Source organism: Abramis brama, assembly GCF_963993115.1.
Source record: "Abramis brama genome assembly, chromosome: 14".
In the NCBI taxonomy this organism is placed as follows: Eukaryota; Metazoa; Chordata; class Actinopteri; order Cypriniformes; family Leuciscidae; genus Abramis; species Abramis brama.
The window spans coordinates 29,478,327-29,495,185 of NC_139976.1; the positions used below are offsets into that span (position 1 = coordinate 29,478,327).

The 16,859-nt window shown below is 35.4% G+C and overlaps 1 protein-coding gene across 2 annotated transcripts in view; it reads left to right on the forward strand.

Annotated features, from left to right (window-relative positions):
• Positions 1 to 1,636: 1,636 nt before the first annotated feature.
• The window catches only part of med24 (mediator complex subunit 24), a 28,495-nt gene continuing 13,272 nt past the window's right edge, over positions 1,637 to 16,859 (forward strand). The window contains exons 1-21 of one of the 2 annotated variants that reach the window (XM_084135171.1): positions 1,637 to 1,742; positions 1,914 to 2,063; positions 2,768 to 2,850; positions 3,093 to 3,131; positions 3,225 to 3,298; positions 3,406 to 3,629; positions 6,334 to 6,445; positions 7,089 to 7,239; positions 7,326 to 7,439; positions 8,236 to 8,289; positions 8,465 to 8,547; positions 9,172 to 9,258; positions 9,391 to 9,502; positions 11,113 to 11,255; positions 11,377 to 11,414; positions 11,716 to 11,798; positions 11,990 to 12,168; positions 15,066 to 15,165; positions 15,333 to 15,508; positions 16,066 to 16,330; positions 16,418 to 16,599. In XM_084135171.1, coding sequence (XP_083991297.1) covers positions 1,931 to 2,063; positions 2,768 to 2,850; positions 3,093 to 3,131; positions 3,225 to 3,298; positions 3,406 to 3,629; positions 6,334 to 6,445; positions 7,089 to 7,239; positions 7,326 to 7,439; positions 8,236 to 8,289; positions 8,465 to 8,547; positions 9,172 to 9,258; positions 9,391 to 9,502; positions 11,113 to 11,255; positions 11,377 to 11,414; positions 11,716 to 11,798; positions 11,990 to 12,168; positions 15,066 to 15,165; positions 15,333 to 15,508; positions 16,066 to 16,330; positions 16,418 to 16,599 — 2,432 coding nt within the window. In that variant the 5' untranslated portion in view covers positions 1,637 to 1,742; positions 1,914 to 1,930. The remainder of the gene's footprint in view (positions 1,743 to 1,913; positions 2,064 to 2,767; positions 2,851 to 3,092; positions 3,132 to 3,224; positions 3,299 to 3,405; positions 3,630 to 6,333; positions 6,446 to 7,088; positions 7,240 to 7,325; positions 7,440 to 8,235; positions 8,290 to 8,464; positions 8,548 to 9,171; positions 9,259 to 9,390; positions 9,503 to 11,112; positions 11,256 to 11,376; positions 11,415 to 11,715; positions 11,799 to 11,989; positions 12,169 to 15,065; positions 15,166 to 15,332; positions 15,509 to 16,065; positions 16,331 to 16,417; positions 16,600 to 16,859) is intronic. The other variant, XM_084135172.1, reaches the window with a different exon arrangement.

A 16,859-nucleotide genomic window follows, 5' to 3' on the forward strand; every position in this document is an offset into this window, starting at 1 on the left:
GGAATGAGTTGGCCCCAAATTGGTGGGTTAATACACACATCACAGGAAATGCGATTTTTCTAATTGTTTACACAGCTACCACAATCAAAAGTAACAAACATTATTATAGCCTTTTGGGGCGCCGCTAGCAATTTTGGGCCCTATGAAAGAATATGAGGTTGGGCCGCCTACCGCACCCATTTCGCACCAAACATATATTTATAACATATAATTTAGTTTTATTTGTAATTGTAACTCTTTGGTAGATTATACATTTATAATTTCTATTACATGCTTGTTACTACTAATGAAATCGATTTCTGGGGGCCCCAAAAGTGTGTGGGCTCTTAGAATCATCCTAACTCCCAATCAACTGTTACAAGAAGACATGAACAGAAAAGAAGGGCACAGCAGGATGGAAGAGCTGTGAAGAGACGTACAGATTTTCAAATGAAATGGGAGTCACCCTAACAGACAATGTAGTAATTCATGGTGTCTTCTTGAGAGAAGGAAACTAAGACATTCCACTTCTATATTTGTATATTATTGGTGCATGGTGTACATTTGTAGTTCTGAGAGTGGCAATTTCTGTAAATGCCCAAACATTTTTCAGAACTGAAGTTGAATGGAATAAAAACTGTTTACCACCCAAAATACCACCAAACGTGATGTTGAGGAAGAAGAACATTCACATTCCCCACCATAATCATGTATGATAAGAATATATTCTGTGAAGATGAAATTCTCTGGCCAGATGTAAATTATAGGGTTATCAATAAACTTTGATTGCAGAACTGTACAACAGTAAACTTTTTTTAAAAACTTTTTTTTTAAAATTTGCTGCATGTTTGTGTTGTGTCTGACATTTTTTGGGGGTAGGGGAAAAAACGTATAACAGAACTTTACGATAAACATGAATTTCATTAATGTATTTGTGTGTCTAAACCTGATTACGTTATAAAATCATTAGAGAACACACCGGTAGCATTTACTTCTAATAAATACATTACCAGAAAAAAATACAGCACTTCATTATGCAGTAAAGTTGAATTGTTTGGCTAAGTTAAGAGTGTGTTTAGTTGGCTGTGTTACCATGATTTAACCACAAGAACCGTGTTGTTGTTGTTGTTTTGTAGTAAAACCATGGTTAATTTTCGTAAGAGTATTTATGGAATCTTTAAGGAACTGGAATTCATATGATCCAAAATCGGAACCAGCAGAATTGATACATTTCCATATTTCCATTTAGTGTTTATAATTTAAAAAGTGATTTAGAGTTGTAATATATTTATAACGGTATAGTAATATTTACAGAATAGCATGACGGTGGTAACATGGTGGTACAAAGATGCAATGATTGGTGGTACCATTATATATAGCTTGGCTATTAGGCTATCATTGGAACTGAATGATTACAATATCCACGTATGTATTTACATGAAAGAAACCCATTAATATGGCATGGTATAATGTAAAGACATTATATTGCTTTTAATATTACTTCGTTTATTGTTATGGTGAAAACGTTGAAACTTACATTTCAGTGTTTCTCTTCCTAAATCAAAAGTTTAATACAATCTCCCGACCAATAAGAGGACCCGATATCACACTATCCAATCGGATTGAGCTATACTGTAGCAAACAGACATTCTCGGCCAATCAGAGGACGTGATCTTACAGAACAAAATGGCAGCGCTGGGGTGTTGAGAATTGTAAATGAACAAAACCTGATTCATTTACGGCATGAACTGGAATATTTTGTGGTAAGCAGGATTTTAAAAACAAGAAATCTTGATTTATACACCTTATGCGATAACTATGTGTTATTTTTCTGTGAGACGTTATGAGTAGAGATGATGTCTGTCGTTCTTCTGCCGTACACAAATGATTTCCATATATGGTTGATTAATTAATGTTTTGATGTAACGTTATAGTTTATAAAACAGACAGAATGAAGGTGAATCTGAGTCTGAAGCAGGCTATCCTGCAGGCGTGGAAGGAGCGCTGGAGTGATTATCAATGGGCCATTAACATCAAGAAGAACTGTCCTAAAGGATCCACATGGGACTACCTCAATCTAGCAGGTCATATCTAAATATATCATCTCATATTAAGTACAGAAATTACTGTATCACACTATACACAACCCAGTTTTAGACATTTGTGAGCAATTCATTTTGCCCACTGTTGAGCAATCATGTACACATCTCGTATGCTCTCTAAGGCGGTCTTTATTTGTTCAAAAATATAGTAAAATAGTAATATTGTGAAATATTGTTACAATTTAGAATAACTTTTTTCAGTTTTATTTTATTTTCTGTTTTCAGCAGCCATTACTCCCGTCTTGAGTTTCATATGATCCTTCAGAAATCATTCAAATATGCTACATGATAAAAGGCTTAACTATATAATACTTTTATATTATAATTTTTTAAATTTTTTATTTATATATACTGTATATATATATACATACATACATACACACACACACACACACACACACACACACACACACACACACACTGCAAGGGGCTCAGTGATATCCAATATTATTACATGGTAATTTTGTTCTATAAAAAATGAATAAAAAAACCCTGACAATTTTATGTGCGCCATATCGTACAATATGGCACATTTTATTATTTTATTATTTGCTTTTTATATTTTATTTATTTTTTAACAGACCTGTAACCCTCCAGTTGACAGCCGCTGTGTTAGATAACACTCTGTGATGCATGTAACCTGTCGTATAGTTGTTAAGTTGTGATTATTGTTTCTCCTGATACAGAGGCTCTTCTGGAGCAGGCTATGATTGGTCCATCACCCAACCCTCTCATCTTGTCCTACCTGAAGTATGCTATCAGTTCACAGGTAAAACGTACTGCTTGCAGTGCTTGATTTATCATAGCCTTTTATTTGCAACATTTCTCACAGAATAAATTAATCACGATGACTGTCTGCTAATAGTGCATGTGTAAAACAACAACAACAGGAACTGTAAGCTTTACTTTTGTGTGATGCTGCTTCTACACCATTAGGTGTCAGTATAAGTTCAAGATGACTGCAATAGGCCCAGCAGCTTTTTGACATGATATTCTCTCTCCCACCTCTAGATGGTGTCATACTCTAGTGTGCTGACAGCAATCAGCAAGGTTTGTGGTTTTTATTTTTTTATTTTAAACATATTATTTTTAGACTTTTTTGACTTAATTTAATTTACTAAATTTCCATTTGTCTATCCACAGTTTGATGATTTTTCACGGGAGCTATGTATCAAATCATTGCTTGAGATCATGGGCATGTTCTCCAACCGACTCAGGTACCCATCCATCAGTTAGTCGCATCAGTCTGTCTAACAGTCAGTGAGATGCAGTTTTCCTAGGACAGAAGTAATATGTTTTTCTCTCTTGTGTTTCTTTCCTGCAGCTGCCATGGAAAGACAGAGGAGTGTATCGGGCTGTGCCGTGCAATGCTGTGTACCGTGGTTTGGCTCCTGCAGGGCTGTGCGTGGTACTGTGAGAGACTGCGGGAGTCCAGCGGTCTTCCTGCAGTAGAGAACAGTCTGAGAGCCTGCCTGGAACGCATGAACAATCTGTTACACAGCACCAAGAACAGAGCCCTGGTGCACATTGCACGCCTGGAGGAACAAGGTGTGTGTGTATTTACTAAGAATAATTAATAATAATTATCTCTTTATGATATACTTACATAGTACTTTATATAAATAAGCAACAGTGTAAATAGTGTCAATTCAATCTATTTGGTGCTCAGTCGTTCATGAAGAAATCTATCTTTTTTTTTAAGTGCCCCTATTATGCTATTTTAAAGGCTCCTAATTTTGTTTTGGAAATCTTCTAAAACAGGTTGACATGCATCTTTCATTTTCTGATAATATACATTGCACATCGCCAAATTGTTCAATGATTCTCAAACGACTTGTTGTACATAGTGGTTACATAGTGTTTTTTACATATACCAAAATATAGCTGCATGTAGTTACAGCTGTAAATAATTTCTTGTTGACCCTTCCCTTACACTAGTGGTTCCCAAACTTTTTACAGTGGTGTACCCCCTGAGGCATTTAACACCCTTCTGCGTACCCCCTCTCTTCCACTTAGACTGCAGTCACACCTTCTCCAATATTTGCCCTCTTAAAGTGATTTTCAGGTACATGTGTTACCTTTATGAAGGCAATGTTTTTCTAACCCTATTAAATGTATGTCTCACGGTTTATGTAAAATTCTTAAAATTCCAGTCATTTAATTATTATTATACTAAATACAGCAATAAATTCAACTAAATGAATAAATTCAATCAAATGAAGTGGCACAAGCAGCATCTAAATGTATTTAGTATAATAGTATTTATACACTGTTTAATGCTGCTCAGATGTGGCATAAATGCGATTACAGTGGCATAAATAATATTATGAGATAATGTTTTAGATAAAATAAATAATTCAATATAGAAATATTGGTAAAATATTGGTAAAATAAAGTGGTACTTTTAAATATTCAATTAAAACCACCAGTAGGTGGCGGTCTTAATGTCATTCATTCATTCAGTAACACAGCTTCATGCTAGTAAGTGCTAAATCCCCACTTTTACAAATACATTGTGGAGAATGGCAGTAATGTAGTGCAGTCGATCTGAGTCCCTTGTTTGTCCTGAGCAGTTAAATTGAGCACTGTTCTTCAGAAATATTCTCCAGGTCCTGCTAATTCTCTGTAGAAAAATGATTTTCAACCATTCTGACCCTTTTCCAGGTAAAACGTATAACAACAAACATTTACTCCATCAAAACCCACCAATACAATACTGTTTTGTATGTTTACATGAATCATATATTTCTTAAATCCAAGTGTGTATATATATAGGCTTTTTTTTTTTTTTTGCATTTTTACATTTATTCAAAAATTAAAAAAGTAATGTAAATTTTAGTTGTGAACTGAAGTTCAGCTATTTTTTAAAGGAACACGCCGATTTTTTGGGACTTTAGCTTATTCACCATATCCCCCAGAGTTAGATAAGTCCATACGTACCCTTTTCATCTCCGTGCGTGCCGTAACTCTGTCTGTCTGTCCTACACATTTCTGTTTTGTATTTTTACACTAACCATGTAATGTTTTATTTATTTACCCAAGTATAAATTTCATTAAGTTAGGGTTTTTATTCCAAAATAATATCTAAAGGCAGTAACAATTTATATATATACTGTAGAATTTGTGAGCTAATGTTCAGCTTTAAACTTTTCAACTTATTTTCATCAGTCATCAAGCTTGTACACACTGGTCACAGACATGAAGATGTACCTTTAATTTCCCCAAGCTGATCGCTCACTAAAACCCCGCTCAGTCATGTTTTCAGGCCATTTCAAGTTTGATTTTGACGTGACAAAGTGGTGATATCTAAGTGGCGGAGTTGTAATTTGCTTTTTAATTTGTCTTCCCATTATCACCATCATTGTCTTCATTCAGACCAATTCCAGATCGCGCATGAAAACAAGAGGCAGGATTTATCACACGAACCAATCATAACTGATCATATCCAATCATAGCACACACTTTAGGGGTTACAGCCTCCCGCTGTAACTTTACCTGCTGGAGTCACTGTTGAACAGTGTTACTTTATAACGAGTGACTTTTACACGTTTTAATGTCACATTTTGTAATATTTACGTAGCTTTATTTTTGTGATATTGGTTATTTTCTCATATAGTTATATTTGAGGAGACACTGCCTCCCTTGCCCCTGCACTACAGATGTCGTGGTGTACCTTTAATTTCCGTTAATGTAAAACTGGTGTCACTTTTGGACGTTGTCACTTTATAAAAATGTATTTAAAAAAAAAAAACTATTCACTGTTAATCACATATTTGGCTGTATTTGCTTTGTTTTATTTTTGTACTGTTATATTCTCATCCATTTTCTGAGTCAATCTTGCCTACTCTCACTTGCAACTTGAGACCATGTGACACTATAGCATACTGCTGTTTATTGCATAATGCCAGCAGAAAAAAATAGTGTATACCACACAGGATTCAGTAAGTAGTCATCAAGTATTCCATTACCAACATAACACTTTTCTGTGGCCTATTAATCAGAATGACTCAGTGTGATTTCATTTTTACAAATCATTTCTTTTAAACTCTGCCTTTCAGAGAATCGGATTACTAATTTTTCTGCATCTCCAATCAGAAATGGTTTCCAAATTTATTTATTTTATCTAAAAAAAAAAAATGATATGTGGGTAAATTTTTATTGAATGGCTTTTTAATGTTTATAAAATCTTAAATCATGATGATCATTATATTGAGTCCCATTTAATTTGCCATGTCTTCTCTTGTCTCATAAGCATCCTGGACCAATGTAGAGCAAGCTTTGCTCAAGCTGTCAGAAAATCTTAATGCTGTGACCAATCAAACGCTGAAGGAAAATCTTGAGGAGTGTGTTTCATTGGTCAATAGGTGAGAATCCAAAAAGACTCACTGTTTGAAGTGCAGCAATGAAAGAGCTGGGAAGAAACTGATTACTCGCAATGCATTTGCAAAGAGGTTGCTGGCAATTATAAAATGAAGCAATGTTGTGATTATTGCAGTGATTTTAATGCAATTTGGCCATTTAGTCATTAGGCTAGTTTAACAATAACAAGGAGACACTTTATATTAGGTCTCTTTAACTACCATGTCCTCAAGGTAATTGTTTGGTACAATGCACTTATGTTGTATTGCAAAACACTTTTGCTGCTATTGAGGGAGGATATGGGTAGGGTTAGGGTCATTCATGGTATATGGTATATGGTTAGGTTTAAGGGTGGGTTAAGGGTAAGCATAGGATCAACAGTTTAAATATAGATGTTATTACATGTTTTTATTATGTATTTTTATTAAAGAAAAAAATACCTACATTTATGTAAACAGTAAGTGCATTGTATCAAATGATTCATTTAAATGTTTGTACATAGAAGTATTTAACAGGTTAAAGACACTTAATGTCCAGAAGCATTATGACAAAGATGAATCTTTAAAAAAGTTGGTAATTTTGATTCATTTTCATATTTCACTTAAAGCTGCCTTTATTCTTTTAAATGATTCATTTGTGTTTTCATAGTATTCCTCAGATGTTGTGTCTTCAGTGTGATCCACCGGTCCACACCACATTTCCTTCAGTCCATGCCTTCGTCATGCTGGAGGGAACCATGAATCTCACTGGAGAGACGCAGCCGTTAGTTGAGCAGCTCATGATGATCAAGAGGATGCAGGTGGCTTCAGACACCAGTGTTCATACTTGAGATGAAGTGGTGTATGTGTGGGTTTTCTGATGTGTTTTTGTGATCTGTGTTTGTAGCGTATCCCAGCTCCACTGTTTGTACTGGAGATCTGGAAGGCCTGTTTCACTGGACTCATCGAGTCTCCAGAGGGGAATGAGGAGCTCAAATGGACAGCCTTTACCTTCCTAAAGGTTTGCTTGAGTCACCAATCACTGGTCTCTCTTGAACTTTCAGTTGTAATATTGGCTGTGCTAAAAAGGCCAGTTAAAGAGATAGAAATAGAAATTGTAAATTCTGTCATCATTTATTCACCCACATATTGTTCCAAACCTGGTTGCCGAATTCACAAAACATTCTTAAGAATATATATTTTATTTTATAAAACTGCTATTTGCTTCTTATTTTGTAACTTAAAAATAATAACATTTTCTATTTAAAGAAAAATTGTATTTCTAAAAACTATGTTTAAGTACTCCTGATGTACTTACAAACTTTACAATGCCTCGTTTTATGAGTACAGAACCTATTTGTACTACTGTAGAAGTTTGGTACCATTATTAGGTATTATTAGTGGGGTAATTTACGAGATACAAATTTGGAGCCATTAGCGACTGCACTAAACCATCCGGCTGATTTCTCTAAATAAGCTCTAACTTTAATAATGTTTGACCAAGGGAAAAAAGGGTTCTGGGGGGGGTGTTTGGCTCGATGTCATGGTGCAAAGGGCCCTAGGTTGATTTTACTCCGAACCATCCCTTTAAGGTCCAACATATATGTGGAAAGCATTTCCTTCCCCATTAATGTTAGATAAATTAATATCGTGATTAAATTAAGACAGAAAATTTTAAGTTTTGGTAAACTTATTTGAAGAACAAGACTCTTTATCTATGTTATTTGACTTTGTTTCAGACAATTATTATCTATTTGGAGTTCAGTCAAGCTGTTGTTTATGGAGTAAAATTGAGCTTTTTCACATGACATTTCCAGATTCCTCAGGTTTTACTAAGGCTGAAGAAGTACCCACAAGGAGAGAAGACACAGGTACAATTATTTGACTGTTTACTTCACCTGTACATGTAGGATTTTAACTATTTTGTTTCTAGTTCTAATTTGTATCTCTCATGACACCTGAAACCTCATATGTCTGTCAGCAAAATATGTCAGTCCACATAATGTTAATCACTTTATCTGACCTGTCCGTGTGTGTGTTTGTCAGGATTTTACGGAGGATGTGAACGTGGCATTTGAATATCTTCTGAATCTCACTCCACTGCTGGATAAAGCCGACCAGAGATGCAAGTATGTCGCCACTACCAACACCTGTGTTAGTTATGTGCTGAAACATAGGAAGCTGGAATGATGATTTGTATGGCCATTGGCCGGATGTTATGCTATGATCAACTAAAATCAACTTATGTGTTTTTTACAGTATATTATGCAAAGTACAATTTTCTATAAAAAACATTATATATGATTCTGTTCTTTTCTCTGACACGCATTGTTGGGTCTGGAAGGTTACTAATGTGATTGCTTTATCTGTAAATTAAGTTAATGCTTTTTCAATTACTGAATTCATTGAAATAAAATGAATTCTTTAATTTGAATATTTTTTTGGCAATGCAATGTAGGTCTTAAATTTCAATCTTTATAGTCTTAAAATGTCTTAAAAAGGTCTTAAATTTGACTAACTGAAACCTGCAAGAACCCTGAAGGTATTTATAAATACCATGGTTTTAGATCAACTGGTAGAGCTTGGAACTTACATAAATATATACACACTGATCTGTTACCATAATCATGTACCTTGATGTGAATATGGTACTTCAAGAATACCATTGAATCTCCATGTGTGTTTTTGACTTCACAATATTGTTTTTGTTCAGTTATAAGGCTGTTGTTCACTGTGTGTGTGTGTGTGTGTAGCTGTGACTGCTTGAGTCTGTTACTGCAGGAGTGTAATAAACTGGGTCTGTTGTCTGATCCCAACACTGCCAATCTTACTGCAAAACGGTATTGTCAGAACATTTTATTCTTATTTTTATTATATCATTAAAATGTGGCAACATACACATTCTTTATCTATATTCCTTGTTGATTTCTCTCTCTGTGCCATGTTTTTTTTTTCTTCTTTTTTTTCCTCAGGACTGAGGACAGAGAACATGCGCCCAGACTGAAGACAGCAGAGAATGCCAATATTCAGCCCAACCCAGGCCTCATCCTGAGAGCCGAACCAACAGTCACCAACATCCTTAAGGTCCTCAGCTGATTTTATATAATTTTATATTGATTGTCTTGGAATCTCACAAAGTCTGTTAAAAACTTGTGCAAGTTATATTTTACCACAATATCAAAAAAGAAAGAAATTAGCCTGTTTATAGTCGCGATGAAACCGAAGTAGTGACAGATTTTCTATTCTGCATTGTGATGTTCATCCGAGTGTTACGGATTATCGTAAAGAAAAAAATGTAGGCGACTTATTTTTGTGCATCAGTTTTTGAGATGTGAGCGTTGCACTCAAAATTGGAGACAGATGAACACAAGACTGCACCAGCTGATCCAGTTATGGTGTTTTGATGAAACAATTCATTTTCATGACGGTTTACCTCACAGTATTTTATACTTTATAGTATTATATGTACAGTGTTTTAGAGCAAAAAAAAAAATTGTCATCAGAATTTGGAGGGAAAAATTGTTATAAAAAAAATTGTCAAAATTAAAAAAAAGTAATGGTCCTGGAAATAGGCTTTATTTTCATTATGTAAAATATATATATATTTTTTTCTATTAGAGTGAAATATGATTTTGAATATGTTGTCTGTCTCTTCCAAATGAGTTGGTTAATGGTTTCATGCTCTATTTACTTGACGAGTAAAGAAAAATCTCATCAAGTCTCATTAGTTAATGTTAGTTAATACAGATTAACTAACAATGCACAATACATTTGATACAGTATTTATTACTCTTTAACTCTATTTGGTTACACTTTATTTTTAAGGTGTCATAGTTACAACAATTATATGTTTAATACGGAGTAATATTAAAGGAGCTGTATGTAAGAAGTGTATTTCAGTTAATCATAAAATGGCCCTGATATGTCACTAGACATTAAGAAATCATGTTCATTTCAAATACTTATATCACTGACAACAGTAGTCCGGCCAGGATATTGTAATTTAAAAGTGATAGTTGCAGCCCTCAACTGATGTTGATGTTGTCATGTTGTGTTTTGGCCTGATGCTCCACCCTCCACCTATCTACCAATCACAAAGTCAGTTGTGTTTCAGCATCCGGGTTGCCAGCTCTGCTCTAGTTACCACAGCTGCAGCTACAAACGTGTCAGCCTACCTTCCTGCTAGATCCTGCAGCCTATCTGGCAACCTCTAGTCAGGGGGGAGGGGGAGGGGATGCACCGCTCTACAGTAATTTGAAAGTGATTGCAGTACCAGTTTTGGCCACAATCTTACATACAGTTCCTTTAATTAATTACAATTACTTACTATAGGGTTAGGGTAGGATTAGAGTTTGGTTGAGGGTTAGTTGCATGTTATTATGCATAATTTACTGTTATTACTATGGTAAGTATGTTAAATAATAACAAGGACACTGTTAAATAAAGTGTTACCCTTTATTTAATAAAAATACAACTGCTCATTGTTAGTTCATAGCTCAGGTTCGTTAAATAATATTAACAGGTACAACTTTTTATTGTAATAATGTATTAGTAAATGTTGAAATTAACATTAAGATTAATAAATGCTTTTGAATTATTTGTTTCATTGTTAGTTCATGTTAACTAATATTAACAAATGGAACCTTATTGTAACCTGTTAGCTGACCGATTTTCTTCTCTTTCTGGTTGTCTAGACTGTGGATGCAGATCATTCTAAATCTCCTGAGGGGCTGCTGGGAGTTTTGGGTCACATGCTCTCAGGGAAAAGTCTTGATTTGCTACTGGCCGCTGCCGCAGCGACTGGAAAGCTCAAGTCTTTCGCTCGCAAATTTATCAAGTATGACAATATGACAGAAACTGGATACATTGCATCAGGATCATCTTATATTTCCTCAGATAAATACATGAACAAAGTGTCTATTTATATATATATATATATATTTGCTGTTATCTTTCAGGCTTAATGAGTTTCCAAAACACATCAGTGGAGAAGGATGTAAGTCATGTGCTTTATTTTGCTACAATTACATGCAGCCTGTTAATCAGTTATTATTCAGATGGGCATTAGGCTAAAATGTTCATGCAAGATAAAATTTCGGGACACTTTTAAAATTGTCATCTTCATGTATTTTTCTAAATTATAACGGAAAGTGAAGGACACTCTGTCCTTGAGTATTACTAGAGTAATACGGGCCGCATCTGCCGTGTGAACTTGCTTTGATAATTTTTAGCTTTAGTGTGTGTGTGTGTGTTTATATACACACTTTTAACATGACACCTGTGAATATACTTTCCAGCGAAGTCTGCGTCAGTACGAGCTCTGCTGTTTGACATTTCCTTCCTCATGTTGTGTCATGTCGTGCAGACCTATGGGTCAGAGGTCAGTTTCACACATATTTATTCTACAGATTAAGTGTTTGAGCTATAGAGCAAAAGGGTGTTACAGTCTGATGAAGTTGTGTAACATTATTACATAATTCATAACCACATCCTTCCGTCACAGAACACTTCTTCTTTTTTAGGCGTTCCCCTATACCTGAGTCATTGACATCCTCTTCCTTGTCTGTCCAGGTGATTCTTTCGGACCCCAGCCCATCGAGCGAGACACCCTTTTTTGAGACTTGGTTGCAGACTTGCATGCCAGAGGAAGGGAAAACCCTGAATCCAGACCACCCCTGCTTCAGACCTGAGTCTGGGAAGGTGGAGAGTCTGGTGGCCCTGCTCAATTCTTCCTCTGAGATGAAGCTTGTGTAAGTGCTTCTTCACATCAATCACTCTTGTCACATTAACATCTTCACAAAACGTCCACTTCAGTAGCTGTGTTAGAGTTAAGTTTAATTTATTTTTATGAATCGGTTCAAACTGTTTGTGAATTGCTTCAACAATTTATTTGTCATCTCTCAAACATTTTCGCCTCCAAAAATTCCCTGCATGCCATTTTTGACCTATATATATTTAGTGCTTATAAATGAAAATGATGAAATGCCTATCTTTACTGTATAGATAATATTCATCATGTACTTATATATCCAACTTTATATAGAGCTGTGCGATAATATTGTTTAAATTTTTTGACAATATAGACAATCAATCATTTGAGATGTGCTATAGTATATATCGCTTTACATGAGGGTACTGTATGTATGCAGATAAAGTTGAATATAGTTATAAATCCAACGTTATGTGTAGAGCTGGTCGATAATATGTAGAAAACGTCTTCATCATTTTAATGTTTGTTTGTTTTTACTGTATTTTACTTCTTACATTTTTACATTTTGAATATTCATGTCTACACCGGCTGTTCTGTTCTTTAATGACGTTATTGTATTATGACGACATGAACTAACAATGAACAAAACATTTGTTACAGTATTCATCTTTGTTAATGTTAGTTAATAGAAATACAGTTGTTTGTGTTAGTTCACAGTGCATTAATTATTGTTAACTAACACAACTTTTGATTTAAATAATTTATTAGTAAATGTTGAAATGAACATTAATTTAGATTAATAAATGCTGTAGAAGTATTGTTCATTCTTTCTTAATTCATGTTAACTAAAGTAGTTAAATAATGTTAATTAATGAAACCTTATTATGAAGTGTTACCATTGTTTTATATCTCCATCCATTTACATGAGGTAAATAATTCTAGTGTAATATCAGATAAGGCTGACTCATTTTGAGTGATGCATCTGTGATGAGAAAGGCAGATCTATTATTATTATTATTATTATGAAAATGTTGATGAATTTCTGTGTGCTGACTGCTGCTGTTTCTAGAAAAGATGGTTCCTGGGCATTTATAGTTCTTCAACCTCTCAAAAATCAAAAGCCATTGAGCAGTTCAAGCCACAGGTTTTTCATGCCACTTCAATGAAAAGAAATTCTAATGTAAGCACATATGCAATTTTATGTTGAAGAATGTGTATTTTATTTTTTATGACTTGCTTAGTATAAATAGCACATATTATATGTATTTACATTTTTATTATTTTATTATAATAATCAGGCACAGTGCAGTGTCTCTAGACACAAACACCACCACACACTTCTAGCGGACCATACATAATTCATTTAGAGGCATTATTTTTGTATTTTGAGTATTATTTTTTTATTATTATTGTTTTAGAAAATCCTGCATAGTGCACCTTTAAAATGACCTTTGTTAAAACATAATTTACTAAATGCCAAATAGTATGGTAAATTGAAAGCGTTTCTTTGAACAAAATGTTAACAAAGCTAGAATTAGTATATTTTTACATTGAAAATCACATATTTTCTGTGTATATACTGCATTTGATTAAGAATTTGCTTATTCATGGAACAGGACAATCTTGTTTATGAAAACTTCAGTAAACTTTTTTTTATAAAAAAAATAAAAATTCAGTAAAATGTAAAACTTTTTTTAAAGTTTTGAATTGTTAATTCAAAATGTTAATGAGCTATGGCTTTTAAATTAATATTTTGCAGTTTGGTTTCAATAAATGGAGGAGGTTTTTGGTAGGGCTGGACCCGAATATTCGAATATTCGTTCGGTGGGTTTGTATTCGATTAGAAAATTTGACATTCGAATATTCGTTTTTTTTTTTTTTTTTTTTTGTTGCACACCTTGCATCCCCCCCGAAACGGTTCTCATTCGTGCTTGAATATGTTCAACACTATAAAATCTGACGAAATACAATACTCTTTTTTTTTTTTTTTTTTTTTTTTTTTACAATTATCTTATATAGCCTAGCCATTTTTAATAGGATGGACAGTTGAAGGAACCCAACCTCGTTATACTTAATAAATATATTTGCTTCTTCTTGGCCTACTAAAGTGTTCCTGCAACGGGAGTATTCTCTGGCTAGAGCGCAGAACAGCGGAGTGTATGGACAGAAGTGCATGCCTGAGCTTGTATTTTGGGTTAAGCTGCGTTGAAACAAATAACAAATAATAGAAACAAAATTATTAAGCTTTTTACCCGTTATCAATCTAAATTAATCTCGTTTTTAATTTAACTTAATTTCGTTTTTCTTTATTTAAATTTCGTTTTTTTTCATTATTTAAATTTAATTTTTCTTTATTTAAATCTACCCTTTACTGTGTCAGTAATTTGTTAGTCAGAAAAATATTAGCCTACCTTATTAAAGGTATTGCTTAAGTTAACAGACCTGTGTGTGTGTGTTACGTGCGAGTGTGTTTACTTTGTGTTATTCATGGGGAAGATGTGTTTAATATCACTAGTGCAGTGTCCGTTCTCAGAGCATGTAAGCCCTGCCCGTGTGAGGTGCGCCGCTTCCCGCTCACGTTGTTCTGTAGTTTATTAAAAGTTTATTAATTCTGAACGTCTCGCGTGTCTATCTATATTGCACCAAATGCGACACTGCACTCCCTTGTGAAGTCGATTGGATGAATGGTTCTGAAAATAATCAAAATGCAAACGGACAGACAGACACATATAGATTCCTGCCTTTATTAGAGAGAAGAATATGTTCAGCACCCTCTCTCCGAAGCTTCGAATATTCGATGTTCATTACTACCGAAGCTTCGAAGCTCAAAAAATGGTATTAGGACCAGCCCTAGTTTATGGTTGTGGTTGTTTGGTTTTGCGCTGCTTTTTTCTGTCTTAAGGATCTATTAGTAAAACATTTTCTCTCTCTCTCCAGTTCGATGAAATGGCATGAAATATGTCTCAGTACTCCAGCAGCTATACTGGAGGTTCTCAATGCCTGGGAGAATGGAGTTTTATCAGTAGAGGCTGTTCAGGTGAGGACATTCATGGGGCCTTAACCAGGCTCAAAGATTCTAAAGCAATAAGAGTCATGACAATTTGGAAAGATTTTTTTTCTGAGTTGTGCCATATTGTCAGAATATATTCGTTTCATCTTTATGGCTGTAACTGAAGAAATCTCTTTCTCTTTCTGTGAGTGTAGAAGATCACTGATAACATCAAAGGGAAGGTGTGCAGTATGGCCATCTGTGCAGTGGCGTGGCTGGTGGCTCATGTTCGGATGCTAGGATTGGATGAGAGAGAGAAACCTCAGACTATGATTCGTCAGCTTATGACTCCTATGTCAGGAGAAAACACTTTGCAGTTCTACCATGAGCGGTAGGGATCACTACATAACCACACTTATGGCGCTTTTCCACTACACAGTACCAGCTCGCCTCGGCTCGACTCAACTCGGCTCTGTTTGGTTTTCCACTGTGTAAAAGTTGTACCTGTACCTGCTTCCAGGTACTTTTTTTCGTACCACCTCCGGCAAGGTTCTAAGCGGGCTGAGGCGCTTAGAACCTTGTTCTCATTTTTGTTTTGAATGGTTTAAAAGCATTTACATGAATAAGAGTGTGATCATATAATGTAACGACAGCCAAATATTACAGAAAAAACGGATGCTGCTTTAATTGCGTTAAATATTTTTAACGGTTTGAACTGAAAAAATTAATCGCATACGTTAGAGCACTAATTTTGACAGCACACAAAAGAATTTATGAAAGTCATGTGCCATGTACTGCCGTGTTTAGTTCCAGGTCTTCAAGATTTCAGGCAGGTGTGTTTGATTAGGGTTGGAACTAATCAATGCTGATCGTGGTCCTCCAGGTACAGAATTGAATAGCCCTGAAAGAATTGTATTTGTCTCCCTCTTTCTTTCACACCTTCTCCAGTGTGGTGATCATGAGTTCTATCTTGGAGCACATGTGCGCTGATGTATTTCAGCAGACTGGACTCTCCCTGCGACCAGCGGTCGAAGGTCAGGAGGTTATTCCCTACCGTAACCTTCTCCCAGCCCGCCAGCCCATCCACCAGGCTCTGCAAACCCAGTTTAGGGAGGTTCTGGAGAAGGGCTGGGTGGACTCCCATGCATTCCATCTCTTTGAGAACCTACTACATATGGGAGGGGTTTTCTGGTTTACTAACAACCTGGTTAAGGTAAATGTGTTTGGGATTGCACTATTAAAGATTGAGGGAAATGAATTGTACCTGTAATCCGACTTTTGTGCATGTTTGTTGTTGTAGGAGCTCCTGAAGGAGACCCGTAAAGAGTGGGCGTCTCGTGTGGTGGAGTTGCTGTACAGTATTTTCTGCCTGGACACACAGCAGATCACCCTCACCCTGCTGGGACACATTCTGCCACGTCTCCTCACTGACCCTGCCCATTGGCACAGCCTGGTAGATCCGCCTGGAAGAGCCCTGGCAAAGTATGGCCTTTTTTTTCTCTTTTATTTTTTAAATAGCATTTTGTGTTAAAATTGTGGTGAATACATTACACACTTTAAGTATTCTCGTAAGTGTATAGTCTGCCATTTAGAATGCATACGAGCGAGTCGCTCGAATGGCGGAAGCCATTTTGCGCATCCATCTTGAAAATACATTAGCCAAAGAGGGACATACCTGGAAATTCAAGCTTCGCCTTTCGCGTTTTTACACTCAGTGGCACCGAGACGAATGCGAGAGGGAG